General features: G+C 40.3%; 1 protein-coding gene across 3 annotated transcripts in view; it reads left to right on the top strand.

The window, feature by feature from the left end:
• The window catches only part of myo5b (myosin VB), a 45,458-nt gene extending 24,977 nt beyond the window's left edge, over positions 1 to 20,481 (top strand). The window contains exons 15-40 of one of the 3 annotated variants that reach the window (XM_018753896.2): positions 913 to 1,062; positions 1,213 to 1,310; positions 4,640 to 4,726; positions 5,097 to 5,208; positions 5,396 to 5,607; positions 5,929 to 6,085; positions 6,462 to 6,701; positions 7,042 to 7,278; positions 8,111 to 8,201; positions 9,097 to 9,242; positions 9,423 to 9,542; positions 9,696 to 9,830; positions 10,478 to 10,543; positions 11,713 to 11,958; positions 12,502 to 12,596; positions 14,333 to 14,410; positions 15,491 to 15,689; positions 15,999 to 16,092; positions 16,177 to 16,320; positions 16,444 to 16,595; positions 16,894 to 16,983; positions 17,186 to 17,336; positions 17,547 to 17,841; positions 18,090 to 18,264; positions 18,388 to 18,468; positions 18,567 to 20,481. In XM_018753896.2, coding sequence (XP_018609412.1) covers positions 913 to 1,062; positions 1,213 to 1,310; positions 4,640 to 4,726; positions 5,097 to 5,208; positions 5,396 to 5,607; positions 5,929 to 6,085; positions 6,462 to 6,701; positions 7,042 to 7,278; positions 8,111 to 8,201; positions 9,097 to 9,242; positions 9,423 to 9,542; positions 9,696 to 9,830; positions 10,478 to 10,543; positions 11,713 to 11,958; positions 12,502 to 12,596; positions 14,333 to 14,410; positions 15,491 to 15,689; positions 15,999 to 16,092; positions 16,177 to 16,320; positions 16,444 to 16,595; positions 16,894 to 16,983; positions 17,186 to 17,336; positions 17,547 to 17,841; positions 18,090 to 18,264; positions 18,388 to 18,468; positions 18,567 to 18,719 — 3,804 coding nt within the window. In that variant the 3' untranslated portion in view covers positions 18,720 to 20,481. The remainder of the gene's footprint in view (positions 1 to 912; positions 1,063 to 1,212; positions 1,311 to 4,639; positions 4,727 to 5,096; positions 5,209 to 5,395; positions 5,608 to 5,928; positions 6,086 to 6,461; positions 6,702 to 7,041; positions 7,279 to 8,110; positions 8,202 to 9,096; positions 9,243 to 9,422; positions 9,543 to 9,695; positions 9,831 to 10,477; positions 10,544 to 11,712; positions 11,959 to 12,501; positions 12,597 to 14,332; positions 14,411 to 15,490; positions 15,690 to 15,998; positions 16,093 to 16,176; positions 16,321 to 16,443; positions 16,596 to 16,893; positions 16,984 to 17,185; positions 17,337 to 17,546; positions 17,842 to 18,089; positions 18,265 to 18,387; positions 18,469 to 18,566) is intronic. The other 2 variants (XM_018753878.2, XM_018753869.2) reach the window with 2 other exon arrangements.
• The last annotated feature ends 441 nt before the right edge of the window (positions 20,482 to 20,922 follow it).

The raw sequence follows: 20,922 nt of genomic DNA, 5'->3' as shown, positions 1-20,922 counted from the left end.
ATGGTTTAGATATTGCAAAAGTAGATTTAAAAATATGCTGACAAATTAGTTGCCCCTATTGGTGGAAATGGAAAATGCAGAGAAATTTTAGAGATGGAACAATGAAGAAAATTTCACTTATATGGACATTTCCCAGTTTATCTTATAAACATCTGACTTTTTTAACACAAGGTAGAAATATTATTTAAATTGGGGGAAAAAGATATTCTTCTGAGTCTAAAAATATCCAAATGTGCTTATTTCATTTTATATAAAAAAGGGGGCGAACTTCAGAGCTTAGCTCTTGTCATCATACCTTACAAAGCAGTTCTTAGTTTAAGCACATCAAAGCTTGAACCATGCTGCTGCCGAGTTATTTCCTGGAGTGTTGTTTGTGAGAAAAGTCAAGTTGGTTTTTTAATGTTGATGAACAATCTATAGCAACATATAAGGGCTACTGTCCTATACAGGGTATACGTTCCCTTATGCCCTGTGCTTCCGGGATAGGCCGCAGACCACCTTAGGGGATTATGTATACTGGATAGATATCTATAATATGCCATGGAATGTTTAATAATGAAACACCTAAAATAAATGTATCAGATAAATCTCCAATTTACACTTGTATGATTATTGTACTCAAGGACTGAGGCATGAGAAACGGTTCAGATAATTTTTGCAGTTTTTCATTGTGAAGAAGCACCTAGTGTGACTGTGGTGCTTGCATTCTTTGTGTTCCTCTGTGCTATGGAGAAATGTGGTTTTTGTATTTCCCCCCTATAAGGTGTTTTGCATCGCTGTTAAACTGGACCACTCACGTATTTTGCTCTAGGATCCGAGTCCACCTCGATCCACTAACAAGCCTAGTCACATTGCCTTTAGTCCCTGGTTAACTTGTGGTCTCAGCCTGACTTTACTCCCCTTCCCCTTCAGTTCCAGCTAGTGGCAGATCTCTTCCAAGAGGCCAAGGAGGGTTCCACTACCTCTGTCACCACCTCCAAGGGTTCCAAGATTAATGTGCGACCTGTAAAGCCTTCCCCCAAGCCCCCCAATCGAGAGCACAGGAAAACAGTGGGCCACCAGGTAAGAGTGCCCTTGCCCCAAAATTAGGAAAACTGATAATGTACAATATAGCGGGGACATAACTGCACAATCCTGTCTTCTCCCTTCCGCTCTGTCATGTATATCTATGTGTTGTGCAGCATCACTGACGTGGTTGTGTTTCTGCACTAGTTCCGAAACTCACTGCATCTACTGATGGAAACGCTCAATGCCACCACCCCACATTATGTGCGCTGTATCAAGCCCAATGATGACAAGGAAGCTTTCTCGTAAGTACTGCGTGCTTGTCGGTGTGTGCAGAGCATGCTCTGTCTCACTCGAAAGCTGTGTGATGGTGTGTGGGTGCATTTCAAATGTATGTGTTTATAATTTGCTGTCTTGGTGAGCTGCTTTTGAGAAATTGCACCTTGAACTGATTAAGTGCCTCATTTGTAAAATTGCTTTTAAGTCATTTTGAAATACGCTCACTTCAAAGTAAATAGGAGCATACACCACTGTACTATGGATCTGCAATGATACTTATTGTAACAAAGAGAACTCAATGTTTCTGATAGGAGGAAAAACTTCAGTTTAACAATAAGTCTCTTGATGCAGCAATGTTCAAGCTGTCATTACTAAAAGCTTCCAATAATGGAAAAATGGTTATGCAACGTATCACGAGTCAGCAGGCAAGTTCCTTCGAATATTAAGATCAGAAGATAGATATCCAGAAAGAGTTTAAAACTACCATGACTGTTCTGTTTCTCTGTGTACCCTTCTGTTGCCCTGCACATGTAGCTATTTAGCTGGAATGTGCTCTTTCCCAACTGTTGCTTGCACAGAAGTGGTCATCTCTGCTACTGTACTGTGTGCAATTGAAATGTTCTCTAGCATGTTTACTGCTTATTTATGCAGATGATGCAGGCAAAGTAACCAGCTTCAGTCAGTAAAATAGTTACAAGACACACATTAGACATCTCTGGCAGTGATGTATATGTTATGTCAAGACTGAGAAGAGAAAGAGTTGTTTTGGTAATTTTTGGTTTGTCCCCTTGCACATTCCTGTCCATAAGACATTGTTTATGGGCTGAAAATTTAATTATGTGCCCCGTCACATGTTAGGCAGTAGGGAAGCAAACACAAGACTAAGATCTAGGCTCAGCACAGCCACCCAGGCTGGCTTTGGGACGACAGGGAGATGTGCTCAGTGTTGAGGAGGAAGATGAGGTAAGGAGAGGGGCTAGCTGGCTGGGTGCATGGCCTCAGTTTGGATTATCAGATCAAATATTCTTTTTCTGCGGTACTGTCAGGAATTTTAGGGATGGGGAGAATAAAATTATTAACCACTTGTGATTTTTGTAATTTTCTGTTAATACATTTATTCATTTAGCAAATCCTTTTTGCAAAGCAATGTACATCTCATAGAAAATACAATGTCTTCATTACATTAGTGTGATACATATGATACATAGGTTCTTAATATTTTACTCGTTTTTACAAAAGTTGGGTTTTAGTTTTAATGTTTACCAAAATTGTGCATTACTCAGTGTGAAGCACTTAAGTGTCTTTTTCAAAAAATTTTTGATCTTATTTGAGTTGGTGCTTTTTGTGACTAGTATAATCCTTCATGAAGTGTATATAAGACTCAGTGATTCTGTATGTTTTGCTAATTTTATTAAAATGTTTTAAGAAAATCCTTGAGATGAATGTTGAAGTCCAGTAACCCAAAGTTTCTTTTTAAAGTTGTTTTTAAAAAAAATCTAAATGCATTTTTATAGGTGTTACTTGTCTACTGCATTCATCAGTACTTGACTGTTTTATACAGTACAATACTTGAGTCTTTCATACAGCACATTTTTTTAATTCAGAGGAGGTATCTTGCTCAAGGATTCTACATCAGTAATGGAGAAGGGAGCTTGAACCAGCAACCAGCTGTTCATGTCCTTGACTGCTAAGCTCCTTGCTACCTGCCTTTTTTTTTAAAAAAGATTTCAGAGTGGTGGACTTAAGTCATTTATAGCACTGGAGTTGTTGGGAAATCCCCAGGATAATGGAAAATAAATGTGGGTCTGTTTGACTGTGCTTGTATATATGAGAGAAGGCAGTTTGGGTTTCTTTATCTGTGCTTGCCATGCCATGCAAACAGTTTTTGCAATGCTCACTGGGTTTTTTTTTTTTTTTTGGGGGGGGGGAGTGTGACAGTGAATACATTTAAATGTGACTGCTAGTATCTGACTAACAGCAATTATAGTAATGTAGATAGATTAGTTATCAGGCTGGATTCAAGATAGACTATTTCATATAGACTGCCCTCTTGCCAGTGTCAGAAGCTCGTCAGCTACAGCAGCCTCCCTTTCCTCAGTCTTCATTCTACTGATCCTCACTGCAGCATTTGTCACTGTCAGTTTCCAGATCCTACTTTTTACTTTATCTTGGAACCAAAGGAACAGCATTGAAATGGTTTGACTATTATCATCATGTAAATCTTATCAGTGGTCTCACAGTGCTCCCTGTCTTTCCCTCAATCTCTCTCAACTGGTGTTCCCCAGGGCTTGGTACCGGGCTCTCTATTCTTCTCCATCTGCTACCCTTGGCTATGTAATTTCCTCTCTTGGGTTTCCCTAATACTGCTATGCTGATGATACCCAGCTCTTTTCTTTCCCCTTTGCTGCAACAGATGTATCCTCACCTGTTGCTGCTAGCCTCATTGATATCTCTGCTTAGGTAACAGATCACCACCTACAGCTCAAGATCCTTCACCTCCTAGATGTTTCATCTACCTGTCCGGAACTCTGTCAAACTGAACAATTCACTCATATCATTCACTGAATCGGTTAAGATCCTGAGAGTAACAACTCGCTCAAGTGCCTGCTTTTCTAGACTTATTGATACCATAACCCAGTCCTGCAGATATATTCGTCATAAAATCTGTGGGATCTGCCCTTATCTCACACCACACTCTGTACAGCTCCTGGTGCAAGCCATGGTGATATTCTACTTGGACTACTGAAACTCAAGACAATTATTGCTGCCAAACCTCTCCAGATTATCCAAAATGCCACTGCATGAGTTTGGTGTGACCTGTCAAGGCGGTCCCATGCATCTCCCCTCCTCATCACTCTGTGTTGGCTTTCTGTAGCTGCCCATATCCAGTTCAAGATTCTGGTTAAGGACTACAAGATATCAATGGATCTGCTCCACAAGACCTAGACTACAGGAGCTGATTGTTCACTATACACCCCAACTAGACTGCTTCATTCCTCCACCTTTGGCAGCTTGGTGGTCTCATACACAAGAAGTCCATGTGGTGGAATAGGCTTAAGTAGGGTCTCAAAGTCTTTTAAAGCCTCTTCTCTCATGATCTCCTGTCTGCTTCATAAACTTTCACTACTTCTGTCTTTAAAAAAAAAAAAAAAAAAATGCTTGGTATCAGTTCTTTATGCAGCTATTTATGTAATGTATGCAGGCAAAACTGTTGGTATTGGACTAATTGACTGTACTTTGTGTGTCTGCATCTGTAGTTCAACTTTGGGTGAAATGCACTTTTATTAACTCTGTATAAATGTAAATAAATATATATGTGATATGTATATGTCACCAAAGTGACTATCTGGTGCAGGTTTGATTCCAGAAGGGCTGTGCAGCAACTGCGAGCATGTGGTGTACTGGAAACCATCCGCATCAGTGCAGCAGGGTACCCCTCCAGGTGTGTGGAACATCACCTGCACCATTTTGAACTCTAATTTATTCTACACACTGTAATGCAAATCTGCCTACAGTAGAGAAGTTAGCCACTAGCGATAGAATTCTCTGGAGTGCAGCTAGGGGATATGCAAATTCTTAAAAGCCAGTTGGGAACTGTGTGGATCGGACCCATGCTATGAGGGCTACAGCTAGCTCCTTACCTTATGCTAAGCTTTCAAGAGTTTTTTTAGGAATCTGTCTGTGTCGTAGAGCCACTCAGCTGCCATCTGATCAATTAAACACAATGGACAGCCAGTCAGGACAGAAGAGTTTTAACAGTTTCAATGTTCAGTACAGTACCTTAATCATGTACTGGATATTTTGCTTTTTAGGTGGACCTACATGGACTTCTTCAACAGGTACCGGGTCCTGATGAAGAAGAAGGAAATGGCCAGCGGGGACAAGAAGGTTATCTGTAAAAACCTGCTGGAGACCCTGATTAAGGTCAGTAGAGATCAATCCATGACAAGGAAAATTTGCAGTGAAATTTTTTTTTTTTAAAACACATTTTTATTAATCTTTGATCATGAAATTTTATGCAGTTGTCTTTCTCAGAGTATCAACTCCTCAGCATGCTGCTCTTGTTCAGTAGAGCATGGTTGTGCCTAATACATGTGTACACTTCCCACAGGACCCAGATAAATTCCAGTTTGGAAAGACAAAGATCTTCTTCCGTGCTGGTCAGGTGGCATATTTAGAGAAGCTTCGCACTGACAAATTCCGAGCTGCATGCATCAAAATCCAGAAGACCGTACGAGGCTGGCTGCAGAGGATACGATACCAAAGGATCCGCAAGGCTGCTGTCACAATACAGAGATATGGAAGGGGTTACCTAGCACGCAGGTGAGGCAAGCATTGCCTGAGCCCTGTGATGACTATCTGTAACAGTCACAATGGCCAGTTTGTATTCCAGCAGCAGTCAATAATATAGGAAGGCCAGAAATAAGCAAAACTGTAGAAAACTAAGAAATTATTGATTGGAATGGAGTGTAGTAGTCTCTGTTGCATTGCTATGTTTGAAGTGAATTCTGAATCGTTTCCATTAACTTACCTGTGTATTTTACTTGAAATCAATGATTGAGTCACTGCTCGTATTGCCCGTTTCTGACAAATGCTTGTAGTTTCTCATTGCTGAAATGAAATTGTTAAATTTGTGTCTCTCAGGTATGTGGAGTATCTGCGCCTTACTCGTGCTGCCCTCATCTGTCAGAAGCAACTCCGTATGGTGCGAGAACGTCGGGCCTATCTGAGGATCCACCGGGCCGTGGTCACCATCCAGGCCTTCACCAGGGGCATGCACACACGCAGGCTGTACCAAGAGGTACAATCATTTTTTGTTCCCACATCTCAAATCATCATGAGTTCCCACTGACACAAAAAGACATTCTCTCAAGCTGAAAAAATTTCAAGATACTCCAGGTTTGACATGTGAATGTCACTAATACTCATATCTTTTATTTTCAATCTCTGGTAAAACTGGGGAACAACCCGCAATCTTAAGTACTTTAAAATTACTGTTTAAATACTGTTAAAAACATCTCTCCCCCCCCCCCCCCCCCCCCCCACACACACACACACACACACATTCCATGTATATGAGAATGAAGCTGGGAATTGCTGGGAGAGCAGTCAAACTTTGCTGTCCTTGAATATTGCCCTGTTTGGCTAATTCATGTTGTTACACTTTGCCTGTCCAGTATCTGCAGCACCACAAAGCCACAATTATTCAGAAGAGTGTCCGGGGCTGGATGGAACGTAAGAAGTTCAGGAGAGCTAGAAATGCAGCTGTGGTGATCCAGTGTGCATACCGGCGTCTGCTAGCAAAGCGGCAGCTGAAGCAGCTGAAAATTGAGGCTCGCTCTGCAGAGCACCTGAAGAAACTCAATGTTGGCATGGAGAACAAGATAGTCCAACTACAAAGGAAGATGGATGATCAGGTGCTTTAATCTAAATCCAAACTGTCTGTATACTTTTCACCTTACAGTCAACTCTAAGAAATGACCTCTATCATTTTTTTTGCTTCATTGTGGATTTAATATAGTTTCTATTGACCATGCTGATACACATTGTTGTGTAAACATCCCTCAGTAAAGATATTGGCAAAGACTGCCATATTTGGATATTTACATTGGTACAGACACCAGTATCTTCTGATGAATTCAGTGAGTGTGAGGACCAGCGTTATCCTGCTGTACCTGGAGGAATAAATATAGTCTACACATCTAGTTCTCATGCCACATAAGTGAAGTTGAGTAAATGTTTCACCCTGTGCCACAGAATAAGGAGAACAGGAGCCTGAACGAGCAGCTGTCGACCACCAATGCTTCTCTGGTCGCAGAGATCAGCAAGCTGCAGAAGGATTTGGACCTGATGCGTAGTCGCCAGGGAGACAGCAACCAGCTGACCTCTCTGCAGACAGAACTGGAAAGGTTACAAGCAGAGGTCCAGGAAGCCCATTCTGAAAAGAAGAGACTTGAAGAAGAATATAGGAGCGAGAAGCAAGAGCTGGAGCAGGTGAGATGTGTTTACAGGAATGAATGTATAGTTCCAGGTGGCTTACATTCCCACCTCACCCCAGGTGACTTAACTGAGGTCATAAAGTCTCAAAATTTTGCATCATTTCCAAGCAGTTGCCAGTCATAGTGGTCCCTTCCACATACAAAATAAGGTCTGCAGTATTGCCATGCTAAAGCAGTAGGGATCAATATCCAGATGCAGGTTTATGAATTAAAAGGCCATAACTGCAATGAGGTTCCATATATTTTTTTTCATGTTTTTTTGCATAGGGTTCAGAGGTAAGCTTATGTTGACATCTATAAAATATAGTGTAACCCCTTATCAAGGCAGACTTTTACATGCAAAATTCTAAATACTGGTTTCAGATGATCCTGATCAACTTGCTAAAAGTATTGTTACATAAAAAATTTACCCAGTTTGCCCTGCCATAGACTGAGCCTTATATACTGGATGTATGTAAGGATGAATGCTATGCTAATAAGTAATAAAGTAAATGTTGTTCCCTAAATTTTGGACTTTGCCAGTCTTCTTTGCTGCTTAAAAAAAATACTCAATAGTATCATTACCTCTACCCCCTTATCTGTGCTCTGACTCCTGTACACAGCATTCTTCTACCATACATTATGCAATTTTTATAACAGTCACAATGTAGATATTAAGAGTCCTCCTTGTATCTTGACGTCAACTGTACGTGTTTTCATTAATTCCCTTTTAACTGAAACTCAGCAGCTGACTTCGGCTATGTGGTAACTTAGCGCTGGAACAGAGAGCCGCGCCCACTGGATCTGGTTCTGATGGTGGTTGTGCTACGTCTTTCTTTCATGTCTAGAGGGTACTGGAACTGGAGAAGGAAAACTCTGTACTGAAGGAGGAGAAAGAAGAGATGAACCAGAGAATCCTCCAATCCAGAAATATGGAAGGTAAGCACTCACCAGTTTGGCCAAAGAAGACTGATTTCTCCAGTGGTTTAATTCTTTGCCTTGTAGTTCACATTTGGCCTTCAGTCAAAAACATACTGCTGGTTCCTCCTCTAAGTAAGGACTGTATTTCTCCCTAAAACAAGGATCATTGTTTGTCAAAGTAGGCCAAGACTTGCTGAAATTCTATTAGCTTTCAGAGGCACTAACAGTGAAGAAATATGAGCCTGTAGTATTCTAGTGTGAATGAGTAAAGCCTTTGTTACAAAGTTTCACATGAGTAAAATGGACATTTTTTTTCTGAAGCCAAAGTCACCCCTGGCAAGAATGATAAACTGCTTTCTTATAAAACCTTTGTCGCATTTCACAGAACTGAAAATATGAGAGTGCAACACTGTAGCAGTTCAGTTGTGGACTAGTATGTTCCTTCTGATTTTCCCGAAAAGGAGCAACTCCTTTCATTCACATTAGATCTATAGTGCTACAAGTCGTCAGTGGTCAGTTTTTCTACCCACCTGTGGACCTTCTGAATAGGGACCACTGAGTACTTGTGCTGAGTTTACAGCCTTGGAGAAACTTTTAAAACTCTCCTGACTCAGGAGGGATGTGCAGGAGAGGGTTTTTATTTAAATAAAAAAAGCTTTTTATGACAGCATTTCTTCTGATTTCAGATTACTATGCTTCCTTAATGTAAATAAATAACTTAATTTGACTCCAAAGGCCCATCAGCTACTTTTGGTACTTATTTTAAATTACTTCTAAGTTTTCTAATGTCTTTTTATTCATTTTTGCATAAAAAGGTCCAAATGAATATGAAAAAAAAGGCACACAAGTTGTCATTTCAGTATTGCGACAAATTTTGCTGATGTCTGGTCTGTTTGTTCTCTCCAACCTCCAGTCCAGGAAGGCAGTGTGTCACAAAGAGAGGCTGGCTTGCAGGCTGAACTGGATGCAGAGAGACAACGCTACCAGAACCTTGTGAAGGAGTTCTCTAGACTGGAGCAAAGATATGACAATCTGCAGGAGGAAGTATCTTTAGCTAAGGTAAGGGAAGTTTAAGACAGGGACCATGAGAGCAGTAAATAGATTTTGATATCCAGTAGAAGAAAACAGCCTAAAATAGAGTTCAGGCAGGAGTTTTAGGAATGTAGTTACAGTTGTGAAGACACATCAGAACAATCTAGAAATGGCAAAGTCAATGTTCTATCTTACGGTCTTTGTCAGTTTCATCCTGGTCACAGAAGGAACCCATCCAACCAGAGCAGTTTGGAGTCCGATTCTAATTACCCCTCAATCTCCACCTCAGAGGTTGGAGACACAGAAGACACCATTCAGCAAGTAGAGGTAATAATGCCATCAACTCATTTGGATAGTTTTGGATGTGCACATTGTACACCCTGTTGATATTCATATATTATACCTTCCTTACTAAGTATTTAGTGTGTGGGAGTGTGTCATTCAGCCTTCTGCCAGCCCACCTTTTCTCATCTCCTGCAGGAGATGGGTTTGGACAAAGCAGCCATGGACATTGGGGTGTTCATGAAACTGCAAAAGCGTGTGAGGGAGCTGGAACAAGAGAGACGGAGGTTGCAGACAAACCTAGAGAAAATGGAGGAGCTGGCCAAACGCAAGGTGAGCCACCATCGAGTCCCTGGTCTCTTATCCAGTAGTGTCAAAATATTCTATGCCTGTCCTGTCTTACTTCACTTTCTCTGTTTTGTCTTCATCTTGTCCGCTTTATTTCTCTCCTATTTAACAAAAATTATCAGAAGTATTTGGCAAAGTCGCTCTGAAGGAATTTAAGCCCAAAAAGTCAAAATGCATAATGTAAATGCCATTAATCTATTTCTAATTCAAAACTAACAGTCGTGTCTACATTCATAAGTGTCTGCCAGTGTTTTTTATTTTTTTTATGTATAGATATTGTTCCATGTAAAGATAAACCTTTCCCAGATGACATGGCTATAATAATGCTGTGTTATCAAATTTAGGTGGAGAAAAAGAGAAATCTTGAATAAGAATTCCATCATTCATGTGAAATATCATTTGAATGGTAATTAAAAGCAGCGTTTAATGTAGCTTTTCAAGTATTCTGTACATTTTTGTAAAACACACAGAACTTTGACCCTCAGTATTTTGTTGGTTTCAACACAAATTATCAGTAATGTTAGGTAATACCATCCTTTCATTCATCCAAGAAAACTAATCAGTGTTTATAGTATCTCATAGAGTATTGAATTATCAAGAAAAGTTAATCAGTGTTTACTGTTATCTTACAGGGTACAGAGCAGAAGAACTCAACATCGGAGCAGGAAAGTGCAGATTTAGCATACAACAGCCTGAAGGTACATATTATTTAGTTTCTTCAGTCGCACAAATTTGCAGGTTCCCAGGATCCTGTCACACCAGTTGAAGCCCTCCATGGAATGTCTGCCTTCCTCTTTTTCTATTTCTTCTGCACTTTGGTGGGCATCGTGCTAGCCATACTGCCTCTGAAGCTGTTGGTAAGTGTTGGGAGATGTGAATCATGAACAGGTAGGATTTAGGATGTCTGGAGTGATGTCCCATACACTTGGTGAAGGAACATCACAGGGTGGTGTCTAAGAAAAATGGCTTCATTCATGGGATAACTATAATATAGCATGACATTTGCAAGCATTTTTGATTTTTCTGATCTCAGAAGCTATTCTGTGAAGAGGTGTCTAACAGTCTACCGAATAATGTCTACCAGTCTTCAGTCATTTAACTTTTTCTCCTCATGACTCACTGAACATGTTGCTTAATGACAAATATTTGGTTAATTTTTACCTGCTGTGATGCTAAGTAGTGAGATGTACTGCCTTGCTTAGAATTGCTTTACATTCTTGTATTCATAATTCTAAACTCTGCAGTGACAGATATAAGTTGTACCAAATACATACAGTACTTTAAGGCTTAAGATGCTAGATGCAGACTTAGTCTTCCATAAAATATAATGCTTCATCTAGCACACTAACACAACAACATCAAAGTATTAACAAGAGCAGAGTGAAACAATGCATGTCAGGTAGAGGGTGCTGTTTGAAGAGCTGGGTTTACATAAGGTATATGAAAAGTGAGGAGCTGTGAAGAATGTGTGAGAGAATCATAGGATCATAGCAAAGTTCTTCATCGTGAAAATTTCCCAGATTTATTTTGAATGTAAGATTTGGGGAGGGAGAAATGGAGGGAAAGTACAGAATAACAGATTTTGAAAATTTGAGTTTAAGGTGATAGTTTTTCATCCATGAGGAAATATGAGTAGAAATTGGTTACCTGGTTTAAGGCTTGCTAGTAGAAGGAAGGAATCTGAAAGAAAATCTGAAAATTGCTGTATGAATAATGCATGAGGAATACATCTCACTGCAGTAACTTTTGCTTTGTTTTCAAGGAGAGTTCTTAAGGGCAAAATACTTAAACCAAAATTCAAATGTCTTTCACTGTGTGTGTGAACTTGCATGGTTTACAACTCCTCTCTTAAACCTTCTGTCTACAGAGGCAAGAGCTAGAGACTGAGAATAAGAAGCTGAAGAATGAACTCAATGAGTTAAGGAAAGCTATAGCTGAAAATGCCACCAAGAATAGTAACTCCCCATCGAGTGAGGTCCAGGATAGCTACAATGTCCTGCTCAGTCAACTCAAAGCAGCCAATGAGGAGCTGGAGGCCCGAAAAGAGGAGGTCCTCATCCTCCGAACTCAGATTGTTAGCTCTGCACAACAGAATGTGGCAGCCAATCATTCTGTAAGTCACCCAAACAGATGATCAAGTAAATTATTGTTTACTTGTTAATGACTGACTTAAACTGGGAAATTTTTCAACAAGCACATAGTACAAGGGTACTCCACTCAATTTTTGGAATATCCCTATGAGATAACTTGCACATTTCATTTTACCTTGCAGTAATGATATTTTAATTGGATCTTAACTCTTCTTTACAGAATTGGATTAGTAACATAAAATTAGTTAGTACAGAGGTCTGCACGATTCCTTTGGAAAGTTCACATTGTGAACCCATCAAGGGATTACATTCTAACTCTTAATTGACCTCGGAATTGACCTGGATTTAATTATAAAGAAATTTAAGCTCAAAGCTGGACTGTCATCTCATGCCATATATTGTACTTTAAAGCCAGGGTGTATGTACCTTTCTATGGTTCCTAAGTAGAGGTTTTTGCTTACTTTTTTCAATACTAAACATTCATTAAGCACTCTTTAATCTGACCAATTCCTTTTTGGCTCTGTCCAATTCACCTCTTGATTTTATGTCACTTCCTCTTTTGACAGGAAGCTAATCATGCTCCAGAATGGACCAACAGCAACAAGGATATGGACAAAGATGAAGGACTGCAGGACTACCAAGGATTGTGTGAGTCCAAGAGGTAAGGTGGTCTTGAGATTATGCATTCACAATCTCAGCCCAGGGAGAGATGCAATATTTTCATGCAACTGGCTCAATGACCAATGCATTTTCTTGTAGAAAAGGATTCCTTTGTCATGTAGCTCTACGTAAAGGTTTCTTCCTTTTGTTGATAAAGCCATGGATGCTAAAACACTAAGATACACACTTTTGATCATCTCACAAGATCTGACATCTTCATACCTTTGTCCTTCATCACCTTTTTTTAAAAAATTTAATTTTATTTAAATCTACCTGTTTTCCTATAAATGTCACTTTAAGTAGCTACAGGAGTATGGGCACTATCAAAGGAACAAGCTGTGCTTCGGTAATCATGTATGTATCTAAGTTTTCTATCTTATGGGATGCACTCTTGTTTTCTTCAAGTTGTACATTGTTCTGGATAAAAATGTTATCAAATGCGTAAGCATAAATGGTCAAGTACAAACACCTGAAGAGTCTTTATGGTATTACTTATCAGGCTGTGATCGCTTCACATAGACACACTGAGGCTGCCATGCTTTGAGTTTTGAGACTTAGTCAGACTACGTCCACAAATGCTCAATACCCATAACTAGGAGCAACTTTAATTCAAAGAAAAGACATTTCAATTTTGCAACCATTCCCAAAACATACTTAAAATTAGTATGAGTCTTTTTTTCACAGCTGCAAATCTCCAAGGTAATTTATGTTGTTTGATAATCAACTTTACAATCATTGAACCATTTAGATAACCAGGTTTTTTTTATTGGAGCTATTCATAGAAGTACCTTGATCAAGAGAGACAGGAAGATGTTCATTTTCAGCTCGTATTCTGTATAGCTGGTTACAGGTTAATACAACTTATCTCCTTTTGCTTACATTTCCATTTATTTGTTTAGCTGACACTTTTCTCCAAAACAACACACAAAAACAAAGCTACTTTACAGTTATTTATCCATTAATACAGCTGGGTAATTTTACTGAAGCAATTTAGTGAGTACCTTGCTCAGGGGTACTACAGCCAGAGGTGAGATTTGAACCTACAACCTCTTGGTCCAAAAGCAGCAGCTCTAAGCACCATGCTACCAGCTGTCTGTGCTTTATTGTGGAACAGAGTAGTTGGAAAAAAAATCCATGACAGGAGCTCAAACTAAATAGTGGTTGTTGTTGCCTTCCTATAAAAATTCTGGTCAGTGGTGACAGTGACAGGAGTGAAATTGATGGGATTATTAGAGGAAATAAATGTTCTCATGTCATCTGAAGAACCACTCCTGTATTATGCATTTTGATTTTATTCCATGTTTGACAGGTGAAGCAACAGCAATGCCCCACCTCCCACACTGCACTGTCACTTGTGTACAATCTGTGTACTGCCTTCCTAGTGCTTTTTTTTTTTTTTAATGGGAATTGACATAGTGTGGATGGTCAGCTGTGTGTGGATTATATCGTTATAAGATGTCTGCTTCCTTAGTGACAGATATCCTCACATTACAGGGCCGACTGTAGCTTGGTTGTATGAAATTCTACTATCGTACTCGTCTCTGACAACTCTACTGTCTGAGTGAATTGGTGCCAGCAGAAGGATCAGCAACTTAGTGGCTTATATGATCCACCCAGAATCCAATTGCTTTTCAGGGTTTCCGTTCTAACACTTTACTCTAATGCAGCTTGCCTTCACTACCTGCTTCTCTCCCATTTCCTCTCTGCTTCTTTGTGTTTCTACCCCATGGATTCCAGCCAGACACAGGACTGGGGTTATTTAAATGAAGATGGAGAGCTGGGCTTGGCATACCAGGGGTTAAAGCAAGTGGCCAGGTGTTCTTTCTCTCTTCTTCCTGTTGCTGCTTCTTGATCTTGTTTTGAATCAGATAATAAAAAGGTGATCTTTGCTATACAGCACCATGTTATTGTGCAGATATTTCATTTCTTACTAGTGATTTATAACGCATCGCTGCAGAAGGATGTGCTTTAACGTTAAAGTTCAGGAAAGTGATTTCTTTGAAAATTCTTTTGATTACAAAAGATGTTTTTGAGGGAAAAAACTGACCTGTTACACTGCTGTGTTTTCTATACAGTGAGATGTTTGTTGTTGGCATCTAGGCCTGCTCATTTCCTGTGCTACCATAATGCACATACAACATCCTAAAATATTTACTCAAATACAGTAGTTGTTGGTAGAAACTAATTATGGAAAGTTATCAAATACTGTAATGGCTAGGATAAATATGAAAATTTGAATGGAAGATTAATTGGACATATGCATTGCCATACATTACTTAACACTCCTTGCATCCTATATTAACCACCTCCAGAGAGCATCAGTTTGCTCTTTTTCGCTAGTTTGTTTCAGATATTTGTGTCACTTTTAACATTTATCCTACATATTTGTGGGAATTTTTTCCACTAAATGTTTTGCTGTAAGGCATGTTTTTTAAAGTATACACTACAGTTGTTGTTCAGGGACCATTGCACACAAATAAAACAGAAAACTAACTGGTGCCTTCATGTGGAGCGTGAATGCATGGATGTAGTGAAACCAACCCTCGTTTTACAAGTTGTCTGTGCACAAATCCGATCTCTGCTTGACATTCAGGAGGACATTAGCGTATGGTAACTTCACTGTAGTAGCTTAAAAAGCTGATTCCAATTGCACTGCACTTGTTTCTTCCCTTTGAAGAAAAATGCATAATGGTAATGAAGGTAACCTTTAAAAATGATTTGTTTAAACCTCTTATTTATTAAGCAGTTCACTGTTGTCTGGCTTGTGCACATGCTGGATGGTTTTATGTGCCTCTAAGTGAAGGTGTCTAAAGATAAGCCTTGATAACAGGGGCTCCACAAACCTCAGAAGCACTTGTGTGCAGGCCCTTGTGACTCCTTCCTCTGCTCCACCAGGCTACTAGAAGCCCAGCTGCAAACACAGACCCGGCAACACGAGGATGAGCTGGAGGCCCTGCGCACGCAGAATGAAATGCTGCGTGAGGACCTGGAGCGCAAGCAAGAGCTTATTAGCCACACATTATCACTTTCCCCTGATGCCCAGGTGGAGTTCAGCATCCAGCAGGAGCTCACACGCCTCACCAATGAGAACCTGGTGAGTTGCATACACACACACACACATTTTCAGAACCGCTTGTCCCATACGGGGTCACAGGGAGCCGGAGCCTACCCGGTAACACAGCGTAAGGCCGGAGGGGGAGGGGACACACCCAGGACGGGACGCCAGTCCGTCGCAAGGCACCCCAAGCGGGACTCGAACCCCAGACCCACCAGAGAGCAGGACTGTGGTCCAACCCACTGCACCACCGCACCCCCCTCGAGTTGCATACAGAATAGATAAATAGAATAATTGCATACAGAAGAATTCATTTTGAGAAAAATCTCACTTGTGTGTCTCTCACAGGATTTGAAGGAGCTGGTAGAGAAGCTGGAAAAGAATGAGAAGAAACTGAAAAAGCAGCTAAGGATCTATATGAAGAAGGTTCAGGAGCTGGAAGGTAAGCAAAGCCCTCGACAGCCACGGGCAGTTACTCGTGTCTGTTAGACCCACCAAATCATGAGCTATGTTTATGTTCTTATAGCGTCACAGGCCAAAGCACAGCCCTCACGGGCAAGACCTGAACTGACTCGCCAAGTCACTGTTCAACGCAAAGAAAAGGACTTTGAGGGCATGCTGGAGTACAACAAGGAGGATGAACCCTTGCTTATTAAGACCCTTATCACAGGTGAGACTTGAAGTATTTTGTAGCACAAGTCCCACCCTACAATAGGGTTTTGTCCTCTCCTTTCTGTGGTTTCAAATTCTATGCAAATGCATCTTTTTTTTTTTTTTCCTTCTTCCACTCCAGACATGAAACCACACAATGTTTCAGCTACTGTACCCTGCCTGCCAGCCTACGTCTTGTTTATGTGCATCCGGCATGCAGACTACATCAATGATGATCAGAAGGTGCACTCGTTGCTTACCTCCACCATCAATGCCATCAAGAAAGTCCTCAAGGTATGGTGCAGTTCATTTTTTGTCTCTTTTCGTAGCATACTTTGTTTGATCCAGTGCAGCTGCATCCAGTTTTATGTCTATTTCAGGACTGATTTGTGTTGATTTTAGTCCCTGTATATTTTCTCTCTTGTCCACAAGCTGTCCATAATTATGTAATTATATAATTACTGAAGAAACTCCATCAATAAAACTCTTGTTCCTCACCTTCTGGGTGGGAGCAAACAATATACACACACACACACACACACACACACACACCGTGTCTTCTTAAACTGAACGTGTTGCTTTCTCCATGCAGAAACATAACAATGACTTTGAGATGACGTCCTTTTGGCTAGCCAACACCAGTCGCCTGCTGCATTGTCTAAAACAGTACAGTGGGGATGAGGTGAGACCTTTCCTTCTTCCAGCAGTACCAGCATATTATATATTTTCATATCAATACCACTACAGATAAGACACTAACATTGCGCTGAAAAGTGAATGTCGGGCCTTTGAAGATCACACGTTGTTGCAGGATATCGCTTTATGATCTGTGATTCTCACTTTAGAATGACATTGCTAATGTGTTCTCTATCTCCTCCCCCAAGGGCTTCATGACTCACAACACCCCCAAGCAGAATGAGCATTGTCTGAAGAATTTTGACCTAGCTGAGTACCGACAAGTGCTAAGTGACTTGTCTATCCAGATCTACCAGCAACTGATCAAAGTAGCTGAGGACATTATGCAACCCATGATCGGTGAGGGCTGCATGTGCTTCTCATATAACCTTAAACTTAATTTTACATTTTACAGGCTGAACAGAGCAACTGGACACCTTAATCATGTAGAAATTTGGTCACATTTAGCAGGGACTATGTAATATTGATGTGACTAGTAATTTTTGGGGTTCAGAAAGACATGGGGTTAATCATAAAGAATAACACTGGTCCAACTTTGTCCTTTCATAGTGTCTGCCATGTTGGAGAGCGAAAGTATTCCCAGTCTGGCTGGTGTCAAGCCTATGGGGTACCGCAATCGCTCTTCCAGCATGGACTGTGACGGAGAAGGACCTGGCGGCTACACACTGGTGGCACTGATCCGGCAGCTGGGTCAGTTCCATAGCACCATGGCTGACCATGGCTTGGACCCAGAGATTGTCCAACAGGTGATCCGACAGCTCTTCTACTGTATCAACGCCATCACCCTCAACAACCTTCTGCTGCGCAAAGATGTTTGTTCCTGGAGCACCGGCTTGCAGCTCAGGTATGAGCTGGGAAGTCCGACTGAGGGTATAGCATGAATGGCTCACTGGAGAGCAGGTCCCCATTGTTATGAGCGTATTGTACTCAGCATTCAAGTCAGTGTTACACTCCTGAAAAGACGGATCTAAGGCAGAGAAAGGCTGACTGACTGACGGGAAAATTTCAGAGGAAGGAGAAGGAAGGAGTACAAGTTCAGTACTTTCCCAGGAAGACTGCATTTTGTGTAAGTAGTTCTTTGTGTTTTTACAGATACAATATCAGCCAGTTGGAGGAGTGGCTGCGTGGGAAGAATCTTCACCAAACTGCAACAGTGGGCACCATGGAGCCGCTTATTCAGGCTGCCCAGTTGCTGCAGGTTAAGAAAAAGACGTCACAGGATGCAGAGGAGATCTGCTCACTCTGCACAGCTCTTACCGCTCAGCAGGTAAGTCGAACGGCAGAGAGGCGGCGGCAATACTTTGTGTACAAGCTGACGTACCTTCAGTTCCATTGTCCTCCTTGTGAGGGGAGCAGCACCAAGTTAAAGGCAATTGTCTTCATCCTGCAGATTGTGAAAATACTCAACCTGTATACCCCACTCAATGAATTTGAGGAGAGGGTTACTGTGTCTTTCATCAGAAATATCCAGGTAGGAATTTATTACATTCAAATGATTCTCATTGTTTACCTCCCCAGTCGGTAATTTCATGGTTTTAAACTAATACTGATATGCATCCTCACCATCAGGGTCGACTGCAGGAGCGGAATGATCCGCCAACTCTCCTGGTGGACACCAAACATATCTTTCCTGTCCTGTTCCCCTACACACCGTCTGCCCTCAGTTTGGAAAACCTGCACATTCCTGCCTCCCTCAGTCTGGACTTCCTCACACGGGTCTGAGTACTGCAACAAGTTCAGCAGAATTTTCTCTCTCCTGCTTGCCAAACTTAAGTGACACAGGTATCTAAGCTTCACAGCTAAGCTCTCTGAATATTCACAAGCCTGGGAGCTCTGTGGAATGGGTTATTCCTATGAATTTTGTTTGAACAAAAATCTCAAAACATGGCTCCTGACACGTTTGCACAGTTTGGTTTCGGTGCGTTAGGTCCCCTTCAAAGAAGCAACATTAACAATTATTTTTCCTATGATGGCTGCAGTGTCGTTAACAGGTGAAGGCTTTCATCACTCTGAAAAACAAAATTTAATAAATGTGTCAACTGAAGTAGTGCTAGTTCATTTCATAATTATTTACAGTTCAAATGGAGACTGATGGATCCCTCCCTATGCACCCAGTAATAGTCATAATGTAGTAAAAACGGAACATGAACAACAATTGCAGGGGTGAAAAGGGAAGAAGCAAAGAATTTTTAGGTGAAGAAGGTAAAGAGCATGTGAAAAGAGAGAATAAAGGGTTGGAAATGTCTGATCACTTGAATGAGAGGCAGCAAGTGGTTGTTAGTGGCTATTCTACTGCGAAAGGTGAAGAAGAGCAAGTTTACTAAGGGAGCACATGTGAGTACTTTTGTCAATCAAGTATATCAAAACAAAATCCTTATTTGCCATATTAAAATCATAATTTTTAAAACAAGGGGCTAGGCCAGTGTTATGGCTCTTTATCGTGTGGTTCATTTAATTACACCGTGTATTTAAGTGAAAACAATGTATTTGGTGAGAAGTAAAACCCTGAACCTGAAATTTTCATGTGAAGAAATAAATCTTTATAGGAGTAATGCACCTTTAAGTCACTGGATTCCATGAAGGCCCTGTTTTTTCTTAAGATTCCTAAGATGTAGTCACGGGATGTATGTATAGGTGAGTTCTTCTGAGAATGGGATATAAAGTCATAGCTCCACCTAGTGTTTACACCTGTCTCAGAAACATTCATTTTGAAGATTAATAAATAACATTCTCTTATTGGTGGAATCTGTACAGTGAAAGTTTGTTTTTTTTTTTGGTTTATTTTTAATATGGAGAAATTTGGGGGGGTCTTAAATTGCGTGTTTTTACTACTGTATATTTTTGTACAATGTTCAGTGGCCTGTAACTCTAGTGATAGAGGGGTTTGTGGAAACTTTCTTACACATGTGCTGCCTCTTACTGCGACATGGTACAAAATCTGTGCACACTCTTTAATAGCTGCACCTAACTTTAAACTGCAACCTACCACATATGAATTTACTATGGTTTTGCCAGATCAATATATATCAGTCTTCATTTTCTTATGTCCCATAATCTTATTTTTTTTCTATTATGTTTAACTTGGAAATACAAGCTAATTGTTTCCCAAAGGCACAAATGATGCACACCACCTACACACAGTGTGCTAGTGTCATCTACAATAAGCATAATGAGGTGGAAGATCCAAGGCCAGTTCCACCGGGTACAAAATTTAAAGGTTTGTAAATGAATGTGTTATTTTACAAATAAATATTTAAGATTAATATTAGCAGAAATAAATTTTTGAAGACTGTTGTGAAGTTATAATAATCTTGACATCTGCTTTGGTGCATCCTTGTCTCACAGGTGTTGACCTTTTAATCAACTTGTTGCACAAAAGAAAATATACTTTCACGTTGTGAACAAACATACACTAAAGAGTGCTGCCTTCATGGCTCATGTCTTACAAAGAATAGATAACTGCCATTAAAAAAGATTTTGACTATGACTGGTGTTGGTTGGTTTAAAAATGTTTAATGATAATTATCTAAAAATGATCTTTCTTAAATTTGGCTATCACTGCAGAATTTGAAATGTTAAATGCTGTACAATCATATCTGTCTGTAGTTGCATATAATGTGGAGGCTGTGCAGCTGGAAACAAATGCATCAACATTATTAAAACACTGCTGCTGAGATGCACAGCAAAAACGACAAAGATTGAGGAAGAGATAAGATCCAGGTTTTTTTTTTTTTTTTTTTTTTTTTTTTTTTTTTGCAGTAAGTAGAAATTATTCTGAAATGGTGTTACACCCTATGAAAGCAATGAGGCAAAAGAGAGTGTGGAGGTGGATTCATGGTAATATCGAGATAGTATTTGGATTCTTGTGCTACTGTTTGCTAATGAAACCATTCACATGTTTTAAAAAAAAATCCACAATGAAATT

This window comes from Scleropages formosus, chromosome 6 (assembly GCF_900964775.1).
Source record: "Scleropages formosus chromosome 6, fSclFor1.1, whole genome shotgun sequence".
Classification (NCBI taxonomy): Eukaryota; Metazoa; Chordata; class Actinopteri; order Osteoglossiformes; family Osteoglossidae; genus Scleropages; species Scleropages formosus.
This window is presented reverse-complemented; position numbering and strand designations above follow the sequence as displayed.